The 18384-nt window shown below is 43.9% G+C and overlaps 1 protein-coding gene across 1 annotated transcript in view; it reads right to left on the bottom strand.

Moving 5' to 3' along the window:
• prex2 (phosphatidylinositol-3,4,5-trisphosphate-dependent Rac exchange factor 2) overlaps positions 1-18384 on the bottom strand; it is an 85456-nt gene that overhangs the window by 51915 nt on the left and 15157 nt on the right. Inside the window, exons 2-11 of the mRNA XM_076761744.1 lie at positions 17176-17247; positions 16007-16129; positions 14372-14476; positions 12567-12668; positions 11649-11810; positions 8595-8728; positions 7524-7627; positions 5858-6007; positions 5205-5346; positions 676-776 (exon numbers count right to left, since the gene is read on the bottom strand). Of these exons, the coding sequence (XP_076617859.1) occupies positions 676-776; positions 5205-5346; positions 5858-6007; positions 7524-7627; positions 8595-8728; positions 11649-11810; positions 12567-12668; positions 14372-14476; positions 16007-16129; positions 17176-17247 (1195 nt within the window). The remainder of the gene's footprint in view (positions 1-675; positions 777-5204; positions 5347-5857; positions 6008-7523; positions 7628-8594; positions 8729-11648; positions 11811-12566; positions 12669-14371; positions 14477-16006; positions 16130-17175; positions 17248-18384) is intronic.

Below are 18384 nucleotides of genomic sequence, written 5' to 3'. Positions count from 1 at the left end.
GGTTCCATTAAAGGGTTTTATGAAAAGATATTCTATCGTTTTTCACATGGGGACTTGTAACGGCACTGTGAGACAGCTCAGAGGGGCTCGGAGTTATTCCTCTCTGTCAGGAACAGCGCTAAAGCCCAATCTCATTTCTCTGTGAGGAAGCAATAAAGCACCCCCGAGTGATTTAAGATACAACTTGGCTTGGGGCCCTACTCTTTTGAGGAAAAACTACATGCAGAGCAGTATGCACCATTTAGTGTGAATGCAAAGCATTAGCCAGCTTAAGCCTCATGCACTAAATACACTTGTTACACAAAGCCACAGAACAGCCACTGAGCAAACACGGCACAAACATTACGGCAAGAAGAGATTAATAATCATAATCCCTTACCTAAACATTGTGTCAAGGGAGTGTTTAAATGGGACACCTGCTAAAACATAAATAAGACAGCTGCATCTACACTGAGGGCTCAAGCCAGGGAGGCAAAGTATTGTGAAACTCTGCTTCTTGAATGAGGAACATTCATTGGACATGGCTAGAGGTTAGCTCAGGCAATGGCGTGCTCTACACGGTGCAGCACAAAGTGAATTAGACTGCGGTAGATTTGGTTTTAGATATGGAACAGCAAGCGACGATAAAGCAGTTCTGAGTGAGAGAAACGAAAGGGGAAAATTACGAGAACCAACCATGGTGGATGATGCCGTTCTCCAGCAAAGCTTGACCCAGGTGAACCCCTTCCTCTGGGTTGCCTGTCTCGCCGATTTCCATCAGCCAAGACACAAACTCACTGGGGACACACAAAAGACAATGACACACACACACACACACACATATTCACTGAGGGATAACACAACAAACATGCACAAATCCCATCACTTTATAGAGGAGAATGTGTGTGATCAGAGGAGAGAGCTTTAACTAAACAGGAAAACAAGTGGTGGCCTTTGTTGTCATTACAGAGAGCCTTTACAACTAGCTTTTACTATAAACTGGTGTGACTATGGCAATAAACGCTGTCTTGGCAAAGAGGAATGATTTATTTACTGTTGAGGGTCACATCTGTCGGTTAAAACAACTAGCAGGCTTTAGTTTGTGTGTTTTGTCCTGTTGGACTTTATTTATTTTAGACATACAATGTGACACTATCAAATATGCAGGATTTAAGCGGATCTCGGGAAGTCCGTGGTGGAAAATGCAAGTTAGTTTTTGCTCTGCATCATTTACAACTGGGAAGAGGAAACAAACCCAGCGCCAAAACAACAAACAGCATCCAGTCTTCTGATGGCTCAAATTAGCTAAATTGGATAATTCTCCATAATTTAGTGACTCAGAGAGAGAGAGAGATTGACAGAGAGACTATGAGGACAAGTTAAAGAGAGAGAGAGAGAGAGAGAGGACAGAGTAGCAGTAGCCTATCTGATTACATCCTTGATGTCCTGTCTCCCCATAAAAGCCAAACAAACACGGCCAGCAGCACCACTGGAATTCTGTGGAATTCACTTCCAGGCCATGACGGAGGTGGCCGGGTGTCAGCGTCGAGCCAACAGGAGCAATTAGAAAAAAGTTCTCAGAGAAACAACTGAACAAACACCCCCACCCCCACCCGTCCAACATCTTACACTCTTTAACCACTCATCCTTGGCGTCTTCTCTCTCGCCAACAGACCACAGGGGAAAAACTCAAGTCTATAACAACGTCAATTTGTCAACCTCTGTACCTTAACCATGGAAGGAAAAATACCCTGAAAGTTTGGAATATGGAGTTCTCACGGCCTCGAGCGGATTAGGGTCACATATGCAATAAACAGCTTCACGCAATTTAAATCTATATGTGGAACAAGGCGAAATTAACCAAATCAAATGCTCCAATATTTAAGACTCGTTAATATCGATAATTTGATGAGGAATAAAAAAAAATAAACAGAAATACTTTCATCCCACCTTTAAAGTCCCTCAAAACAGAGTATTTTATACATGACCTTTGTGCTATGAGTGATACAGGACCCAAAATATGCTTTGTAGCACCTCTCAGACTCACTAATTAACATGGTCACTCTTGCGGACAGATATAAGAGTGGTATCTATCTTCTAGTAGAGAGTTAGATGAGAAAATTGATACCACTCATGTCTGTCCGCTAAATATTAAGCAAACATCCAGCAGCTGGCTGGTTTGCTGTGTCCTCCTCTTTCCAGTCTTCATGCTAAGCTAAGCTAGCCGGCTGCTGGCTGTAGCTGTTAATATTTAGTGGACAGACATGAGAGTGGTATCAATCTTCTTGTCTAACTCCAAGAAAGCAAAATGTCAAACTTTCACTTCAGTTTGTCTAAGGTACTATATTAAGATTATCGACCCCCAGACACCACCAATCTATGTACTGGTACAGTATATTAACTGACGTGTGAATATTGTATATTTACCTAATGCTGTCTACACCTACATGCAGTAAAAGCAGCAGCCTTTTTATTCAGCTTCTGCTTAAATTTATTATTTTCATATGCTGATGGAGTAAATGTTGTATCCCGAGTAATGTCAAAAAGAAAAAGTAGAGGCTAACAAAGACAAAGGGCATTTCTTACCAGATGTTTAACCTTTTCATTGAGCTCTTAAAGGACTTTTCATCAACATCTACCACAACAAGCAGACACGATTGTCTGTCATATGTAGTGAAGACTACCACTTTGAATCTCTTTTGTTTTTCTGTTTATTCCAAGTTTAAAATTGGACGATGACTGCAAGCTAGGTGGCTGTCACACACATTTTCTTTGATGAATTACACTGTCACAGGAACCGAACCACAAATACGATTGTACCACTTAAACGGGAGGAGTTCGAGACCCAAAAATAGCCTTCAGCCTAAAAAAAAAAAAAAAAAAAAATCAAAAGGAGAAAGAGGAGGCGTGGAAAGAGAAGAAAGGCAAAGCATTTCACAATGGAGGGAGTGGGCTGACTTGAAGCCATAGGCAATGTGGCTTTCATCAGACACATACCATGCTGGTTCCAATTCACCAATTACGCCTACATGTAATCATCTCCAAAGTCATCTCAGACAGAGGAAGTACAGAGGGGCTAGAGATGTCTTTTCACCCACAAGTGGTCATCCAGGTGCTGGCCAAGTTGTATATGGAAGGATAGGTTTCCAACGGGAGCTTCCCTGAGCTGCTTTCTCACCATACGATCTGTTCAGACTCAACGAGGTGCCCACATATGACCAACATTTGATCCTTTTAATCTTTTTAGCTGACAGATCCATTCCTCCTCCAGACCGCGAGGGATCTGGTGTTGTCTGCGCGGACCAAAGGAGAAAGTAACCCCTCATTCCAAACCACCATGTGATATAACATGCCCACAACTATGTCCAATTGGACTTTTTGGTCGTTGTTTCTTTTTTTTCTCTCCATGCTTTTAAAAATAACATGGATTTTGAGATGACTGTTTAAGCTCGGGTGATTTTCAGTGTGATTATTACCAGTCAAAACATCTCTGTAAAAATTTAAAACAAATGGAAAACATGGGTCATCCTGAAATTGTGGCGGGGTATTCACAAGGGAAATTTGTGATGGGATTTCAAGAGTCAAGAAAGGAGCGCAGTTTAAATAACATCCACCCAAGACCGTCTCGTGAAAATACCTAATTTCCAACCCTGCTTAAGCTGCATAGTGTGCATCACTCTATAAAAAGCCCATCACATACAATTTTCATTTTCAAACACAGAGCTTTTGGCTGCAGGCAGATGTTTGCAGATTTTAATATCCTGACCCAGCTTTGTCACCCTCTCAGTCTCACGATGGCTACATCCACACAAATATGTTTTCGTTTCAAATGACTGTTTTAAAACGAAAACAATCTCCATCCAGATGAGCGTTTTAGCACCGTTTCACGCACACTGTAGTCAAGACTGATGTCGTTTGTTTTCTTCCGGAGAAGGGTCACGCAATAGGTGTGTGACAAATCAGGTAAGGCCACATGATAACCAATAAGTTCCAATCAGGAAGCGAACGTGGGTGTCTGTGTCACCTTTTTCTAAAACCAGCAGCATGGATGCAAGGCCTAAATGTAGCAAAAGTTATTATTATAAGAATCTTAAAGCAGTTTGAGGATCACGTGGTTCTGGTTCTCACAGGTATGAATGATTGGAGTTAAAGTGCGTGCGCCCTAAATACTGGATTTTGAAGTAGATTGCACGAGATCCATAATTCAAGATTTTAAACCTAAAAAAAGAGTTTCCCTGGACGGGATTAAACCCTGGGCAAACTCAGTTCAAACTGTCTTTTTCACTAATTTACTTTGCACGAAAACCTGGCAAACTGATGTGACAGCAAGACTTCTACATCTTATATGATGAAAGGGAAATACTGAAATGGGGGCATCAACTCATGCATGCTTAAAATAGCTCAAGGACGGGATTTTGAGCAAAGCACCCTTTACAGTAAATATCCTCACCTATCAGCATAGGGAGGACAGACTGACACGTTTAGACTCATTAGAAGTAAACACGGAAAGTGCTCTGGCATAGCTGTGAGAACTCAAGGACACGAAGAGACCACAAACATGTTACAAGTGCGCATGCACACACACACACACACATGTACCCTCTGGCATAATGGGCCCTCTGCTGCAGTTACCTCATGGATTCCTCAGCAGAGAGCTTATTGTAATCTAACATGGGTGAGGGAGAAAGCAGTCAGCTGAGCCGCACAGGGATATCTCCTGTGATTTACGACTGGCATTCGATGGCCGATCCGTCCCCAGACACCACACCAATAATCCTTAAATAAGATTCATGGGCTAAATCTGGCTGGATTTGATTTTCCCATGACTGAGAGTGTAGATATACATAACACGCAGTCTCTTGAACAAAAAGTGCCACCGCTTTCTTCTTCCCAGCTGCTGTCTTTAGAAGTCCCAGCCAATTTCAAAATGAAGGCAGGGATGAGAATCTATATTGCAAAAGTGTTGTGTGTAAGCTGCTCTGCACATATTGTAGGCACTAATATTACATAACACTGTACAAGGCCTCTCTACCTGCTTTACATCAAACATAAAGACCTATACATCTGAGAATACAAAGAATTGAATATTAGATATTCATGGTGGTTTATCAAACATCCTCTCTGACACTCACTCCCTCACAGTTACAGAGTTCACACGGACCGAACGCTCAGCATCCTCATGGCCGGAGAGAACAAAGCGTGGAGCTAAGCGGCGAGACGCTTACCTTCCCAGGAAGCACTTGGGGAAGGTGGTGAGCTTGCGTTTCCGGTCTTTAATGAGGTTACCCTTGGCCATGAGGTGGTAGAGCTTCTCTCCCTTCTCTGACACCATCACCCACGTATCCTGCTCCATGCCGAGCCTCAGACCTATGCAGCACAGGAGGGAGGGAGGGTGCAAAAAGCCTGTCAATGTCGTGGCATCGGTAATCTTTGCACTCAGCTCCAAGACTAGGTGTGGCATCAGGTTAATATCTCCTCATTTCATAAGATAATTAGCAGTGTCTGTGCTGCTTCGGCAGGGTTAAAGACTGACACTAGGAAGCGTTTGTCTCAAATGTCTCAAAATGGATAAAGTAAAAAACAATTATATGAGTGACAACCTGATATTCTGTTTAAAAACCCTTAAATCTGCTCGCAAAGACACACAATATTGCTGCATTGCTTGCATTTTCGTTCTATTCCAGATCCCAAAACTAATGTGGGCTCACTTTTTCAATTATTCAGGTTAAATTGTTCTGTATTGATTTTCCCAAACGCAGCAAATATTCTCAGTTATTTGATTCAAAACACATGAGAAATAAAAAACAGAAGGGAAATGAGTTTCCACTAAGCGAAGCGACCCCCACCCAGACACTGATACGCTGAAGCGCCTCCTTACTTTTCCTGCGCTCCCTCTCCTTCATGATGGCCTCCAGCCACTCCTGCTTCTCCTCCGGGGTCTTGGCCATGCAGACGAACCACTTGTTCTTGGCCGTATTGTGGATCTTCCAGCCGTTGTTTACTATGTTCCCGCTGCTGTGGTAGTCAGCTGTGAGACAGAGGTGGAGAGCACAGCCAGTTTGACTTCACTAGTTTTAGGAAGTCCTCTCCTCGCGAGGGGTGGAACAACGTCAATCCACTTTTTTTTTTTTTTGACTCATTAAGGCTCAGACTAGCTTTTCACATATGAAGGGAAGGGCTGTCAATTAGTGGTTGCCCTGATCATGACACTGTAAACAGAGTTGTTGGGAAGTCGGCTTCACAGTAAACGGGGGTTACCGCATAAAACACAGCAATAACATGAGGCACAAGTCCAATGATTCACTTTGAAGCAACGCAGCAAATAGCGTTGTGATGGCAACACGAGGGCAGGAATAAGACAGACGCATTATCTGATGAACTGCGGTTTTCTTATACAGTAGTGCGCGGCCTATTTTCCCAAAACAACATCTATTACAAAACTAGTGAGAATAATTTACTCCATCTTTGTGCAAACACTCGCTCTAGACTCATTTTTCCCAGCTCTAGTGCCTCTCTATTGAGTGCTTCATTGATTATCGCTCTTCTCCTTTAACGAGATAAACGAGGGGACACACATGCAGAAGAAGAGCCATCCATCAGCATTATTAACTACTGAGTCTCCAGCACACTCCCACAGAGCTGAAGGATACTTGTGATTCGCCACCTACGCTCAGATATAGACGTTAAGAATGTAAAAAACCTGAAGTAAATGGAGGTGAACTCTTGACCGTTAGCTGAATCTTTGTCATTATTTCCATCCATTTCCAATGCCTCCTCGTCTGACCCCTGACTTTCTCCCTCTAAGGGTGTAACAAAAAGCAAACCATTACAATCATCAATTACAATCACGTCTAAAAGCATCTACAGTGTGGTGTTCTTTATATGGAATGCCTCGAGGGCGTTTTTCAACCTCAGGCAGCAAGTGTGCGCCTGGGAAAAAGTCACGGCGCTTTCATTACGTAGGAATCTAAGCTAAAATACTCCTGTCGCCCTGGATCTCAGATTGAGATCTCCCGCCTGTGGTGCAGAACACCCAAGAGTTACTGCACCACCGCCTGCCTCACGTGTTTATCCTCCCTCTCCAGACCTAAACCCATCCATCTCTCACCAAAAACACCCAATATTACTGCCCATCTAGGTCTGCTGGAGAGGAAATGATGGCTTCTACAAATATAAATGATAATCAGTGGCTATGTGAGGCCAAAAGACACAAGCGCTCGAGTTCACCAAGTACCAGCAGCAGCAGCACAGCCCCAAGGATATGTAACTATAGATGTCTGAAAAAATGTTTGTAGGTAAATCTTATTTTTCCATCGGCGATCCAAGTCTAAAATCACACAGTTGTGCACCAGCTCAAGCCAAGGACTATGTTGTCAACGTTCCTGAGCGGGTTATTATGGCACATTTTTAAACCCCTGCTGCCAGTAGCGCTGAAATGAAAAATGAGGATCTGAGCACAAGCGAGCACAAAAAGAGAAAGAAAATCTTGCTGCGTAAACAGTTATTTGTCCAAAATAAATGTGTGTTTTAAGAGGGCCGCTCACCCGTGCCATCATCCACATTTTCCACCTCCATCACCTCTGTGTTGATTCTCCCTCTGAACAGGTAGCGAGGACCCTCCGTGGCCGTCTTGCTGTTTTTTAAACGCCTTGGATGGAGAGAAGCAGCCGCAAGGATTAGCCAATGAGCTTTGATCATTTCATGTTATTACCTAATGCCTAATCAGTCTCACTCACAGTTCATTCAGGGACTAATCATGATCATCTGTTGTGTGTGCGTGTGTAAGGGAGCTGTGTGTGTCTAATTTAGATGCAAGCTATTGAATTTAAGGTCAGGGCAACATATTTAATTTTCTGTTTTCAGTCAGTGAATGGATCTGTTTTTTATGTACTACCTGCAGACACTACACTGTATACGGCTCGTACAGTAAAAGCAAATCCAAGCAGGTGGCAGCTTGGTCGGCGGTGGGCAAACAAAAGCTACACCTACAATGGACGTAGGAGCCGTTGTTAGCCGTTGCATCAGTAGCTCAGTGTGAGCAGCACCGATGTGGCGAAAGAGAAGCTGGTTTATACAGAGCGGACTATTCATCAAGTGTTCTGCAGGCAGAAGCACAACAAAAGTCAGCAATCAGCAAGACTCAACTTGCACTTATCATAATAACTGTCAGTATTTGGTTTATTACCACATGAACTACCTGAAAGATAAATCTACTCGAAAAAGCACACGAGCCCACAGACGGCAGTTGGACTAATCACATGTCCCCATTTCCCCACGTTAAAAAACCTCCCAAATCCTTTTCTCACGTGTCTCCTTGACTGCATAACTTTTCTTTTAACTCCCTCACAAAAAAAAAAAACCTAAAATGCTTCCCACAGTGCACTGCTCCTTTTTCTTTTACAAAAAACAAAAAGAACTGGTGCAGTGAATTATTTATAAGGTCCGTGCTCTAAATGTTCTGTAGGAGTATGGAGACGGAGGGAACTTTAAAATTAGCATAAACAATATTTTTATTCTGTCTCTTAAAAAATATACACTGTAATGAGATCTTAAATTCGTCTCCCACTTTGTGGATTTTGTCTGTAGAGTAATGAATAAAAGAGGGTTCAGGACACCTGTTTTTCTTCTTGCAATAGACCAGAAGCTTGTCAAACAGGAAGAAAATCCTCTCTTGTATGTTTCCAGCCGAAATCTTCAGGAGGACGCCGTGCATGAGCATCTCCGTGCACGTATCTGTGATATTGGAGCCCTGCAGACGGACATGTGGACAAAAGGTCAAACAGGAAAGATAGAAGGGTGAAGCAGAAGTTGGAACACAGATTAACACAGAAGAAGAAAGAAGTTATTCCAGGCGGCAAATCATATTTTTTAGAAAGTTTCTGCAAATTATTTCTATACCACTCAATATTCACACATCTGTCTGAACAGGAGGAGGGATTACAAAGCCCAGCCTTTCCTGTTCCCTCTCTCAGGGGTCTGTAAAAACACTCCCTGCTTCCTCAGAGCAGATTGCTGTGGGAGTTTAACATGCGCAGCCGTTAATGGCTTCTATAGAATAACATCCCGTCCAGTCAAACTATGTGTTGCATTGTCGCGCCTGGTCACCACATTGGTCGGGGTTCCTGCTGCCAGCGATAAAGTGTGCTGTCTTTTCCCTTACCTTGCCTGCTCTGGGAATTTATGTACCACGTTTGATCGACCCTTCAGAGCTAAAAATAACTCCCATGCGCACAGAGCCGGAAAATGTGCTAAGCATTTCCTCCTGCTGGAGACATCAGCGGGCCAAAACCTATCCCGCTTTTTCCCTCTTTCTCTCCTCGCCCTTTTTATCCTCCTCCCTTCCCTTCTGCCGATCGTCTCTCACTCTCTTCCCTCCTCTTCATTCCCCAGTCTATTCCTCTCTATCTCTTTCATTCCTTCCTCCACATTTTTTTTTTTTTTAATTTAGTCCTCAGCTCTTTCAGGGCCTTTTAACTCCCCAGCCCATGACCAGATGTTAAACTAATTTGCAGCCTGTGAATGTGTGCACACCAGACATGGAAACTTGTCTTGGTCACTTGAAGGGGCCAATTGCAGCATCACACTGATTCAGACTACAGAGCAGCATTTCCTTCATGGAACAGCCAACACTTCCCTTTTGTGTGTGAGGCACTTTTAACAGAACCCCCTGCCCGTTTACTTCTCTTTGTGCAGCCTTTTTTTTCTTTCTCTGCGCCATATTTCTATCTTTCTTCACATCAATCTTGTTCCAAGCCGAAGCTCCACAGAGGGTGTACTCAGTCTAAAACTTAAACAACACTTTAAACCCTCAGTCATCTGTTTCATCTAAATTTCAACCCTCTATTTTTATAGTCAGACAACTGCCAGACATAACAACTGCAGAAAAGGAATAAAAAAAATTAGGAATGACATAGCAGGATACGCCATTAATTAAGGGAAAAGCATGGGAGAAAAGTTTGTGTTGAACTCTGAAGTGCTATTTGTTAATTAGCTGAAGAGATGAGAGAATTCTACTGAAATTATTTAAACTGAAGAAGCCAAATCAAGCACACGCCACAACTCAAGTAGATTTTAAGAACACTAATTAAACTTGCACAAGAGAACAGAATGTGAAGTGAAACACAACTGGAAACGACTACCCGCTGCTCTAAAATTAAAATATTTCTATGGTGCACAGTGACAAAACACAGACACTTGCAAACGCTAACCAACTGGCAATCACCGCCCTGACAAATGCTGGCAGTCGTCACCATGGTGGCCTCGGCAGGCCATCGCCCTGTCTCTCCCACGCGAGGTGAACCTGCCAGGATGCCCCAAGGGCAGCCAGCTGTGGAGCAGGTCAGCACTAACAAGCAATCAGGCCGGGCGGAGGGGCAGGAACGGAAAAAACAGCAGCTCTCACAATCGCTCCTCATCCCTCCATCATTCCTCAAACACCCACACAGAGCTGCGAGATGCGGCCATCACTCAGCTCTCTCTCTCTCTGTTCTCCTTTCCATTTCTCTGTTCACTTCTCCCCTTGTTCCAGAGTTCCTTAGTTCAGAGCTACAGAGCCTGGCGTGCAGCAGTCGGAGGGTCCTGCTCCAGAATGAGCTAATGTTTACAATTAATAAAAGTGCTGAGGGGAAACCGCAGAGTAGCTGCAGCCAGGACCATGTTGAGTACAAGACATGTCACCCCACCCAGCAATAAGCCTCGTTCTGATCACACTATTCTTAGACTGTGTGTGTGTGTGTATGTGTGAATGTATACAGTTCACCTAAAACCTGCTGTATTTATTTTGTGACCTCATATTGAGATTAATAAGCGTACAACATATTTTTTTAGATTTTCTGTCTAAATCCATTAGAATCCTTGAGGTTTTTATACATTAATGGCTTCAAGATGGGGCTTTTTTATGCTCCTGCAGTATATTTTACTAGGAAGCAAAACAAACTTACTAAAAGCCTCTCTTAATGTCCTGCTAATCCTGGAACAACACTGACCCAAAAACAACACATTCACAGAAACTTGAACATCTCGGTCACACGCGAGGAAGTCTAATCGTGCTTGTATCTTGCCTTACTCATATCTGAGTTAACAGCCTGATGTTTACTAGGAAACAACAGTCTGCTACTGCCTGCACCTCAGTGAGAAGCTGTATCAACACTGGCAATGTGTCTTTGTCTGACTGTGTCCAGGAAGCCTTTCGGCCCTTTTTGCATGAAGCCAAGTCAATTAGCATCCCGGTCCCTTGTCTTGCAATTATCACCACAGTTTTGTCTTTCCTACCATCACTGACCCCCTGCTCTACCTGATGATGATTGGATCAGTCACCCTAAAGCAAGACGGCTTTAACAGCAGGCAACAGGCTCATCCAGGCAGAAAGAATTTGGCCATTGTGAATACAAGTCATTGTTCCCTGAGAGAACAAGAAAGCTTAAAAGGCTACAAAAGTCACGCCACTTGGAATTCTTGTTGAATTGCTGGCATAGGGCTAAGTGGCTTTCAATAAGTCATGACTTTGAGCTTTGGCGGGGGGGAAAACTCAGTTGTGTGTTAAAGGCAACAAAAAACCCTAAAAGCTAACACTGACAGCACAGCAAGAAGTCGAAGCAGCCGTTTAAGTTGAACTTATTGGATGAGATTAAGTCATTCAACACAGTGTGCACGGTTTAGTCGGGGCCCACCTCCCAGCCCTCGATGTGGGACTGCCATTCCTCCAAAATCTCCAATTTCTCCATCTGTCTCTTGGCTTCGTTGATGCTGGAGCACACAGCCTTCATCACCTGCAGAGACTCCTGCACCATGGCGTAGTCGTTGTGCTTCTTAGGGGTCCTTTTCAGCAGCTCCTGCAGATGTAAACCACGCACAAAAATAGACACATATTTTCCTGAGTTCGTGGATAAAAACACCTGTTATTGCATGCAATGTTCTGGCAAAAGCAATGGCAATCTCAGCATCTATAGTCTCAACACTGTGTTTCAGCATGCCAGCTACTATAGGGCTGATTTACACTGTTCTGGATATATCTGCAGCCAGTGATGGATATCTGTGTCATTTTGGAGGAGGAGGCCCGGGCAGCTGGAAGACTTCAAATGGCAGAGCGTCAGATTACCCCCTTATTATTATTACATCTCTGTGCCTGTGCTGGTGGCTGTTTAGAGAACGCCTGGGTGAATTAATAGATCATAACAAGATGGATGAGATGGGACAGCTCAGATCACCAACTCAAACAAGCCTTTGAAAGTGTATTTCATTTCGCTCACGTTGGGAGATGGAAATTTCAAAACTAACAACTGAGAGAGAGCAGGTATGAATGGGCCCAGTCAAAGTGTCTGAACGAGCAGCTGAGCAGCAGAGGTGATGATAGGTCTTGTGTTATTGCTACGATGTGGTTCTGCTAAGGAACCAAAGCAGAGACATGTCAGAATATGAGACCAGTGTTTCATTAGCGAGGGAGAGGTTGATGTGAATAGGACCAGACAGCCCTAACTAATGACTAGGTGGTAGTGGATAAAAAGGGAAGCAAAAGGTGGCCTACAGAGGTGGCACGAGGGTGTGGAATCTCCATAATACATGGTTAGCACACACAAGACCATACTCACTCTGAGCAGCAATGGGTACTTGCAGATCCTCTGAATAGGAGCTACCAGGTAACCCTCCAGTGGGACCTCTGTGTTTTTTCTGCCTCCCAGCAACATGCAGTTCTGGAGGAGAATAGAGGAGAGGAGCGGACAAACAACATACAGATGGTTTTATCAGCAGTATTTTGTAGTTGTTTTTGTGCGTCTGCATGTGTGCGTGAGAGGATGGTGTCAGCTGGTCACTGCCTTAACTCACCTATAGGATATTATTAGTTCATATCCACTGCAGGGTGATCAAGGATGTGAAAAACTAGGCACGAGGCCGTCAGAATGTGTGGTGGTGGTTGTCAAACTGTTAGCCTGGATATCCATTGTCTAGATATCCACTGGCTACACCAATATTCCCGAAAAACTGGCCATTGCCTTCAGAGGCTAAACTGTCCTCAGACTATAGCTGATGGTGAAGTACTGGCCACAGCCATGTAGATTTTGCACAAACTAAGAGACAAACTTTGCCTTTGGCCGATCAAAATGACCCTTACCTACATGTGGTCAGTTACAGCTTGTCCATTCTCACCTCCCTTTCACCTGCAGTTTCCATGAGGTGCTGAGTTACTGGGTAAACAATAAACCAGGCGTTATAGAAGCCAGTAGGCCAAAGGTTTAGTGGAGGTTAGCGGATATCCCCAACCTGGTCATTGCAAGGTCGGGGAGTTGACCTGAGGTATGTTAGCCCACGGCTAAGTGTTCGTTGGAGGGTAACACGAGACCCATATAGCTCTCATGGAAGGCTGGGTCACTGAAAGGTCAAGGCTATAAAGACCCCATTAAATCAAAGTCAATTAATATCTTTGCCTCCTCTGGCTTCCTACATTAAAGGAACACATGGACAGTAAATCAGACACAGAGCCCTTGCAGCCACTCTTCTCTGATGCTGTGTATAGCATGTGCATGTGTGTGTGTTTCATTTCTCACACCATCAATTACAGTCTTAAGAACAAGGTCACATGCTTCAGCAAAGAACCGGCCAATCAATACAAGTAATTCTGTGGTCATACTCTGGCTCTTCTGGGTGTGCAACTCTGCTGTAGATCTCGATTTCAAAGTGCTCTGTTTTCGTGGAAGTCTTACAGGGGTGACAGTGTGAAGTGATACAAGTGTGCGTCACTCTGAGGCAAAGGAGTACGGACTAGCATTGCAAGCTGTCAAAGCCTGTAAGCGAGGTAAAAATATGGCTGCAAACAGCATCAAGCTGTAAGAGGCAATGGAAAAGAAAAATTTTGACTTGTCTTAAAGTGCACACACATGCACTCACAAACATATGCACACACTCAGAGTATAGCGAGCCAGCAGTGTGGGGATGTAGTCATCTTTTGTTCGAGCAACATGATGCTCCCCTGTGGATGTGAAAGTCTCTCAGAGTGTCGGGACAGGAAGAAGGAGTCCGCCCACACAAGGGGCAGAGTCACATCAGCTGTCAGACACACTGGAACATAAAGTACAGGGCTTTACACTGTCCAGCTGACATGTGTGGGTGACTCTGTTTGTATGTATAAGAGAGCACAGCAGCGCAGGTCTGAGCACTACTGACCCTGCTTGGACTTGAATATTGGCCCTGAGAAAGTATAGCTTTGTAATTTCCCTATATTCTTATCTCAGCATGGAGGTGCTGAACACTGCAGCCAGAGAAGGAGATCCTCACACAACTACTGATGATGTTAAAATTCAGTGGTTTAATGCTAAAATTCTGTCACACATGTAACTCTGACTTCTACATGAGCACTGATCTTCCTAGACTGTATGTTTTGGACATTATGCACACTCACCAGTAAACATGTCCGGACGCTCCTGATCTTATTGAGCTCCAGCAGCAGCCTCTGAGCTTTCTCATGATTCCCACAGTATTCATCATAAATCTGGAAACGGCTCCTCTGCAAGAGCCAGAGAAGGACGAGGTGAGAGGGATACATGAGGGGTACAAGGGCCAAATTACAGGCAGAGATTAAAAGAAAGAGGGCGACAAAGCCAAAGAGAAAAAAGGGGCGTGAAGAAGAGAACTGAGTCAGATAGGGCAACACGGAGGACAGAAATACTGACTAAAGAAATAAAGAAAAATGAGAGAAGCAAAGTAAAACCAGGCTGTGGAGCTGTAGAGAATGATAGCACTCAGAGTGGATATGTATTCTTCTCCTCTCTCCTCTCCATCATGAAATACATCATGTACTATATGTATCCTGTCATCTGCCTTGCAGCCATATGACTGACAACTTTCCACCAAAGCAGTCCTGAAGACATTCATATTCCATTGTCTTTGAGAGGCAGCAGTGGGACCAGACCGCACAGCCTTTAAATCACTCACTACAAAGTCACTGCAGCAAAAATAGTACCCTGTCTTCGGCCATGCTAATCTGCCAGAGGAGACAAAGCTGGTGATGTGGAGAGACATAACTGTCATAACAACAAGCGGGGGGCACTTAGAAAAACAGAAAGAGTGTGCCCTTCTTGTTGAATCATGTTTTTCCAAGACGTTTATGAACACCCAAAGAGAGTATTTTTTGGCCCTGGGGACTGACTTTACTCTAGTCCAAAAGGGAGGAGTAGAGTCTTTAGTCAACGTGAACCAATTTGCAGGCCTGAATCGCAGAGGGATTTTGATTTGAGCGGTTCACTGTCCAGCTGGCTTACTTGATTATTTGTGTTTCTGTAGTAAAGTTAGATTGTGTAATTTGTTCTTGGAACTTTCAGAGCATCAACAAATCACTACAGAGATGGAGGAGAAGTCGGTAAAAGCTCCAGAATAAGGGAAAGACAGGCGGGAGAGAAGGGGAAAATTTGTCCAAGTCGTACCTCTATAGACTCACATGGTCGCTCATGACTGAATTATGGCTATGAGTCATGGGTTTTCAGTTATGCTGTGAATTACATCCCATTTTCTCAATGAGGTCATCTCATCATAAACCTAACTACACCATCTGTAGTGCTGGATCGGCTCTCTTTCACCTGTACCAACTGCAGCCCGATGCTACATCGGGGCCCTGCTGGCAGAGAAGTCGCCTTCAGCCCAACAGAAGGATGGTGAGATTTATTACACTTTGAAACCTATTATATACCAGTGCGCCTCCAGGCTCGGCATCAAAGAAATGTGATATATAGCAGGGGCGAGCAGTATATCAGAGCCTTATGAAGCATATCGCACATGTGCACTCCCTCATCGCGGGTAATCCTGAGAGATAAACTGATAACATGTGGTGCATCTCCTCATTTTCAGCCACACTCGTGGGCATAACTGTGTTTGAGCTCTGCGAGTAAAGCAGCAGAGAAAGTCTTGCAAGCAGAACTGAACTGCAAGAGCTCGGACAAGGTGGTGACATGATACTTCAAGGTGGTGACATGACGGCTTGCAAGCTGTAAGAGAGGAAGCCTAAAGTAACGCCGATTGCATGGAAGCATGTGTTACTTACAAAGTGCAAGAAGCAGCGCCCGATTTCATGGTGAGCATGAGGGTCAGGCTGGAGCAGCTCTTCCACCATGGACAGGAAGTCTTTGTGAACGGCCAGAATCTCCTCGATGTTGGAGAATAAAACCTGAGGGAGAAAAGGGACATACAGACGCTGGATTGTCAAATAAAGTGTGTATATTACTTTTTGGAATGTCTGCTTTTTCCTCCAGTGGCGTTTCTGAGATTGCCCGAATCAATAATTTGGCATGTGCTGCATTTTTGTGGCCTGGGAATTTCTGAAGCCACAGAATGAAGAGTGAGGTTTCTTTGTAATGGGCGTCTTGGCTTGAGATGTCTCTGATATTTGAATTTCAAACATTATTCAAGATATTTCATCAAAGAAGTTAGAAAAAGGAGCACATTTCTAAGATCTGCCATATGGAAACTTTGCCTTCATGTGGTGTTGACTTCTGCCCCCTTTAATGTCATTTTTGTGGTGATATTAAAGGACAAAACAATACACTGACTCTGGATGGAGAAAGAAGAGGGTGGAATAAAATCAAAACATGAAAACCAAGGAAGTCTTTTATGGGTGTTGCGAGACAAAAATAATCTTTAGAGATACTGAGAACAGCCAAAATCTGGTAAAATCCAGCGAGTGCATTTCTGCTCCAAAGGACTGCATGTCATTCAGCTGCCTGCTGACATCACTGCCCAACCCCACAATGACCCATGTTATCCAAACCCCTCTCTGCACAGCAAGTCCCCAAACAAAACACAGCACGGACAGACATGTTCCAAAATACTGGACATGCAGTAAATATCCACTGAATGTGTATTTACCTTCAAAAGTAAGCAAACTCACTAAAACAGTCACAGAGTCACTGTGAGAGAGCATCCTTTATTATCCTCCAGCCTGAATCATTTATAAATAGATTATATTTACAGCTGCTTCCTGGACCGCCCACCACTTCTTTCTCCATTCAGAACTCGGCTATTTTAGGTTGAAAGAGCACCCCAAACAACAGACCCACTTTGTATGGTTCCCAATGTAGTTTCCGGCCTTTTCATGGATCAGGTTACTGTATGACATTAAGGTCTGTGTGCAGACAGAGTAAAAGTCAATTGCCCTTAATATTTCTTTTACAAATTGGAATTATCCAGTATCGTACCTCGCAGATTGACCCTCACCTTGACAGTCTCCTCGGTGATGTTCTTGTCGATTTTGGTGGCCGCGTACTGGTTGAGGCGATGCAGAAACACCTGAAGCGGGGCAGAGAAGGAAAAGCAACAGTCAACACCTTTGAAGTGGCCCCAGGATTAAATTACGCTTTGGCGTCTGATCACGTCTACCTTTAACAGGACAAACAGGAGGCTAGATTTGAGGCTTCGAGTGCAGCTGCAACACTTGGCTGCCAGAGCAAATTGGTAACCATCACAATGGACACCCGATACGCACGAAACTCAATCTTTGCACTGGATGAAGAAAAACACAATAATTGCAGAGCATGGGATTTCAAAGGCAATGTTAAGTGTGTGGGGGTGGGAGCTGGAGAGGCCAACGGGGGTGTGAATCGAGATGGATGGGAAGCGCCCGCACTTTCTTCGGTCCCTGAGGACGACGGTTCCCAGGCTGCTTCGCTGCACAAGCCCTTGACAACCCGCTTAATGCTTCAGGGCACTTTAAGGGAAAAGAAGGTGTGCTTTGAATGTATTCTTAAAATGTGACTAAGGACGAATTAGTCATTTTCTGAACTCCGCCTGAGGGAGAGCTTTTACAGAATCTTTACATTCATGCGTGTAATGCATGGAATACGGTTTGGGCAGACGGGAATCTATCTTCGGCAGAAAGCTTGGCGGAAAACAAACTGACGGCATCGCACATTGATTTTGACTGATGTCTGTAATGCGCTTCACTTTGGGGGAAGCTATGATGAAATCCAAAGCAAGGCTTAAAAATCTAAACTCTCAGAAAATATAAAGCACAAGAGGAATGGCACTCAGTAGCCCTGACAGCAACAACAACGTCCCTGATGCTCGTACTGCTGTCAAATCTGAATGAGAGCAAGTTAAGCAGCAGGAAAAAATGTCCTTGGCATAACATCACAAAAACACACTTGTGTGATGTGGGTTTTTCTTACTGACATTTGTTTTCATTTCCCATGTCAAACAACTTGCTTTATTTATCCCCCAAATGGCATAAAAGGCACTAAATCAAGTAAGATAAAAGCAGAGATGAGATCTCTAAGTAGAATTAAGCGTGCACTTGGATTTTATTATGCCAAACCTGCCTGCTGAAACACAGCAGTAAGATTCATGACACTCGAGATACAATAATCAAATAAAAGTGAGGAAGTCTGATTCCAAACGTGTCCATCCGTCCGTCAACCAGTTAGAAAA

The sequence above is a fragment of the Chaetodon auriga genome, chromosome 21, assembly GCF_051107435.1.
Source record: "Chaetodon auriga isolate fChaAug3 chromosome 21, fChaAug3.hap1, whole genome shotgun sequence".
NCBI lineage: Eukaryota > Metazoa > Chordata > Actinopteri > Chaetodontiformes > Chaetodontidae > Chaetodon > Chaetodon auriga.
The sequence above is the reverse complement of the archived record's forward strand: the minus strand, read 5'-3'. Positions and strand labels throughout refer to the sequence as shown.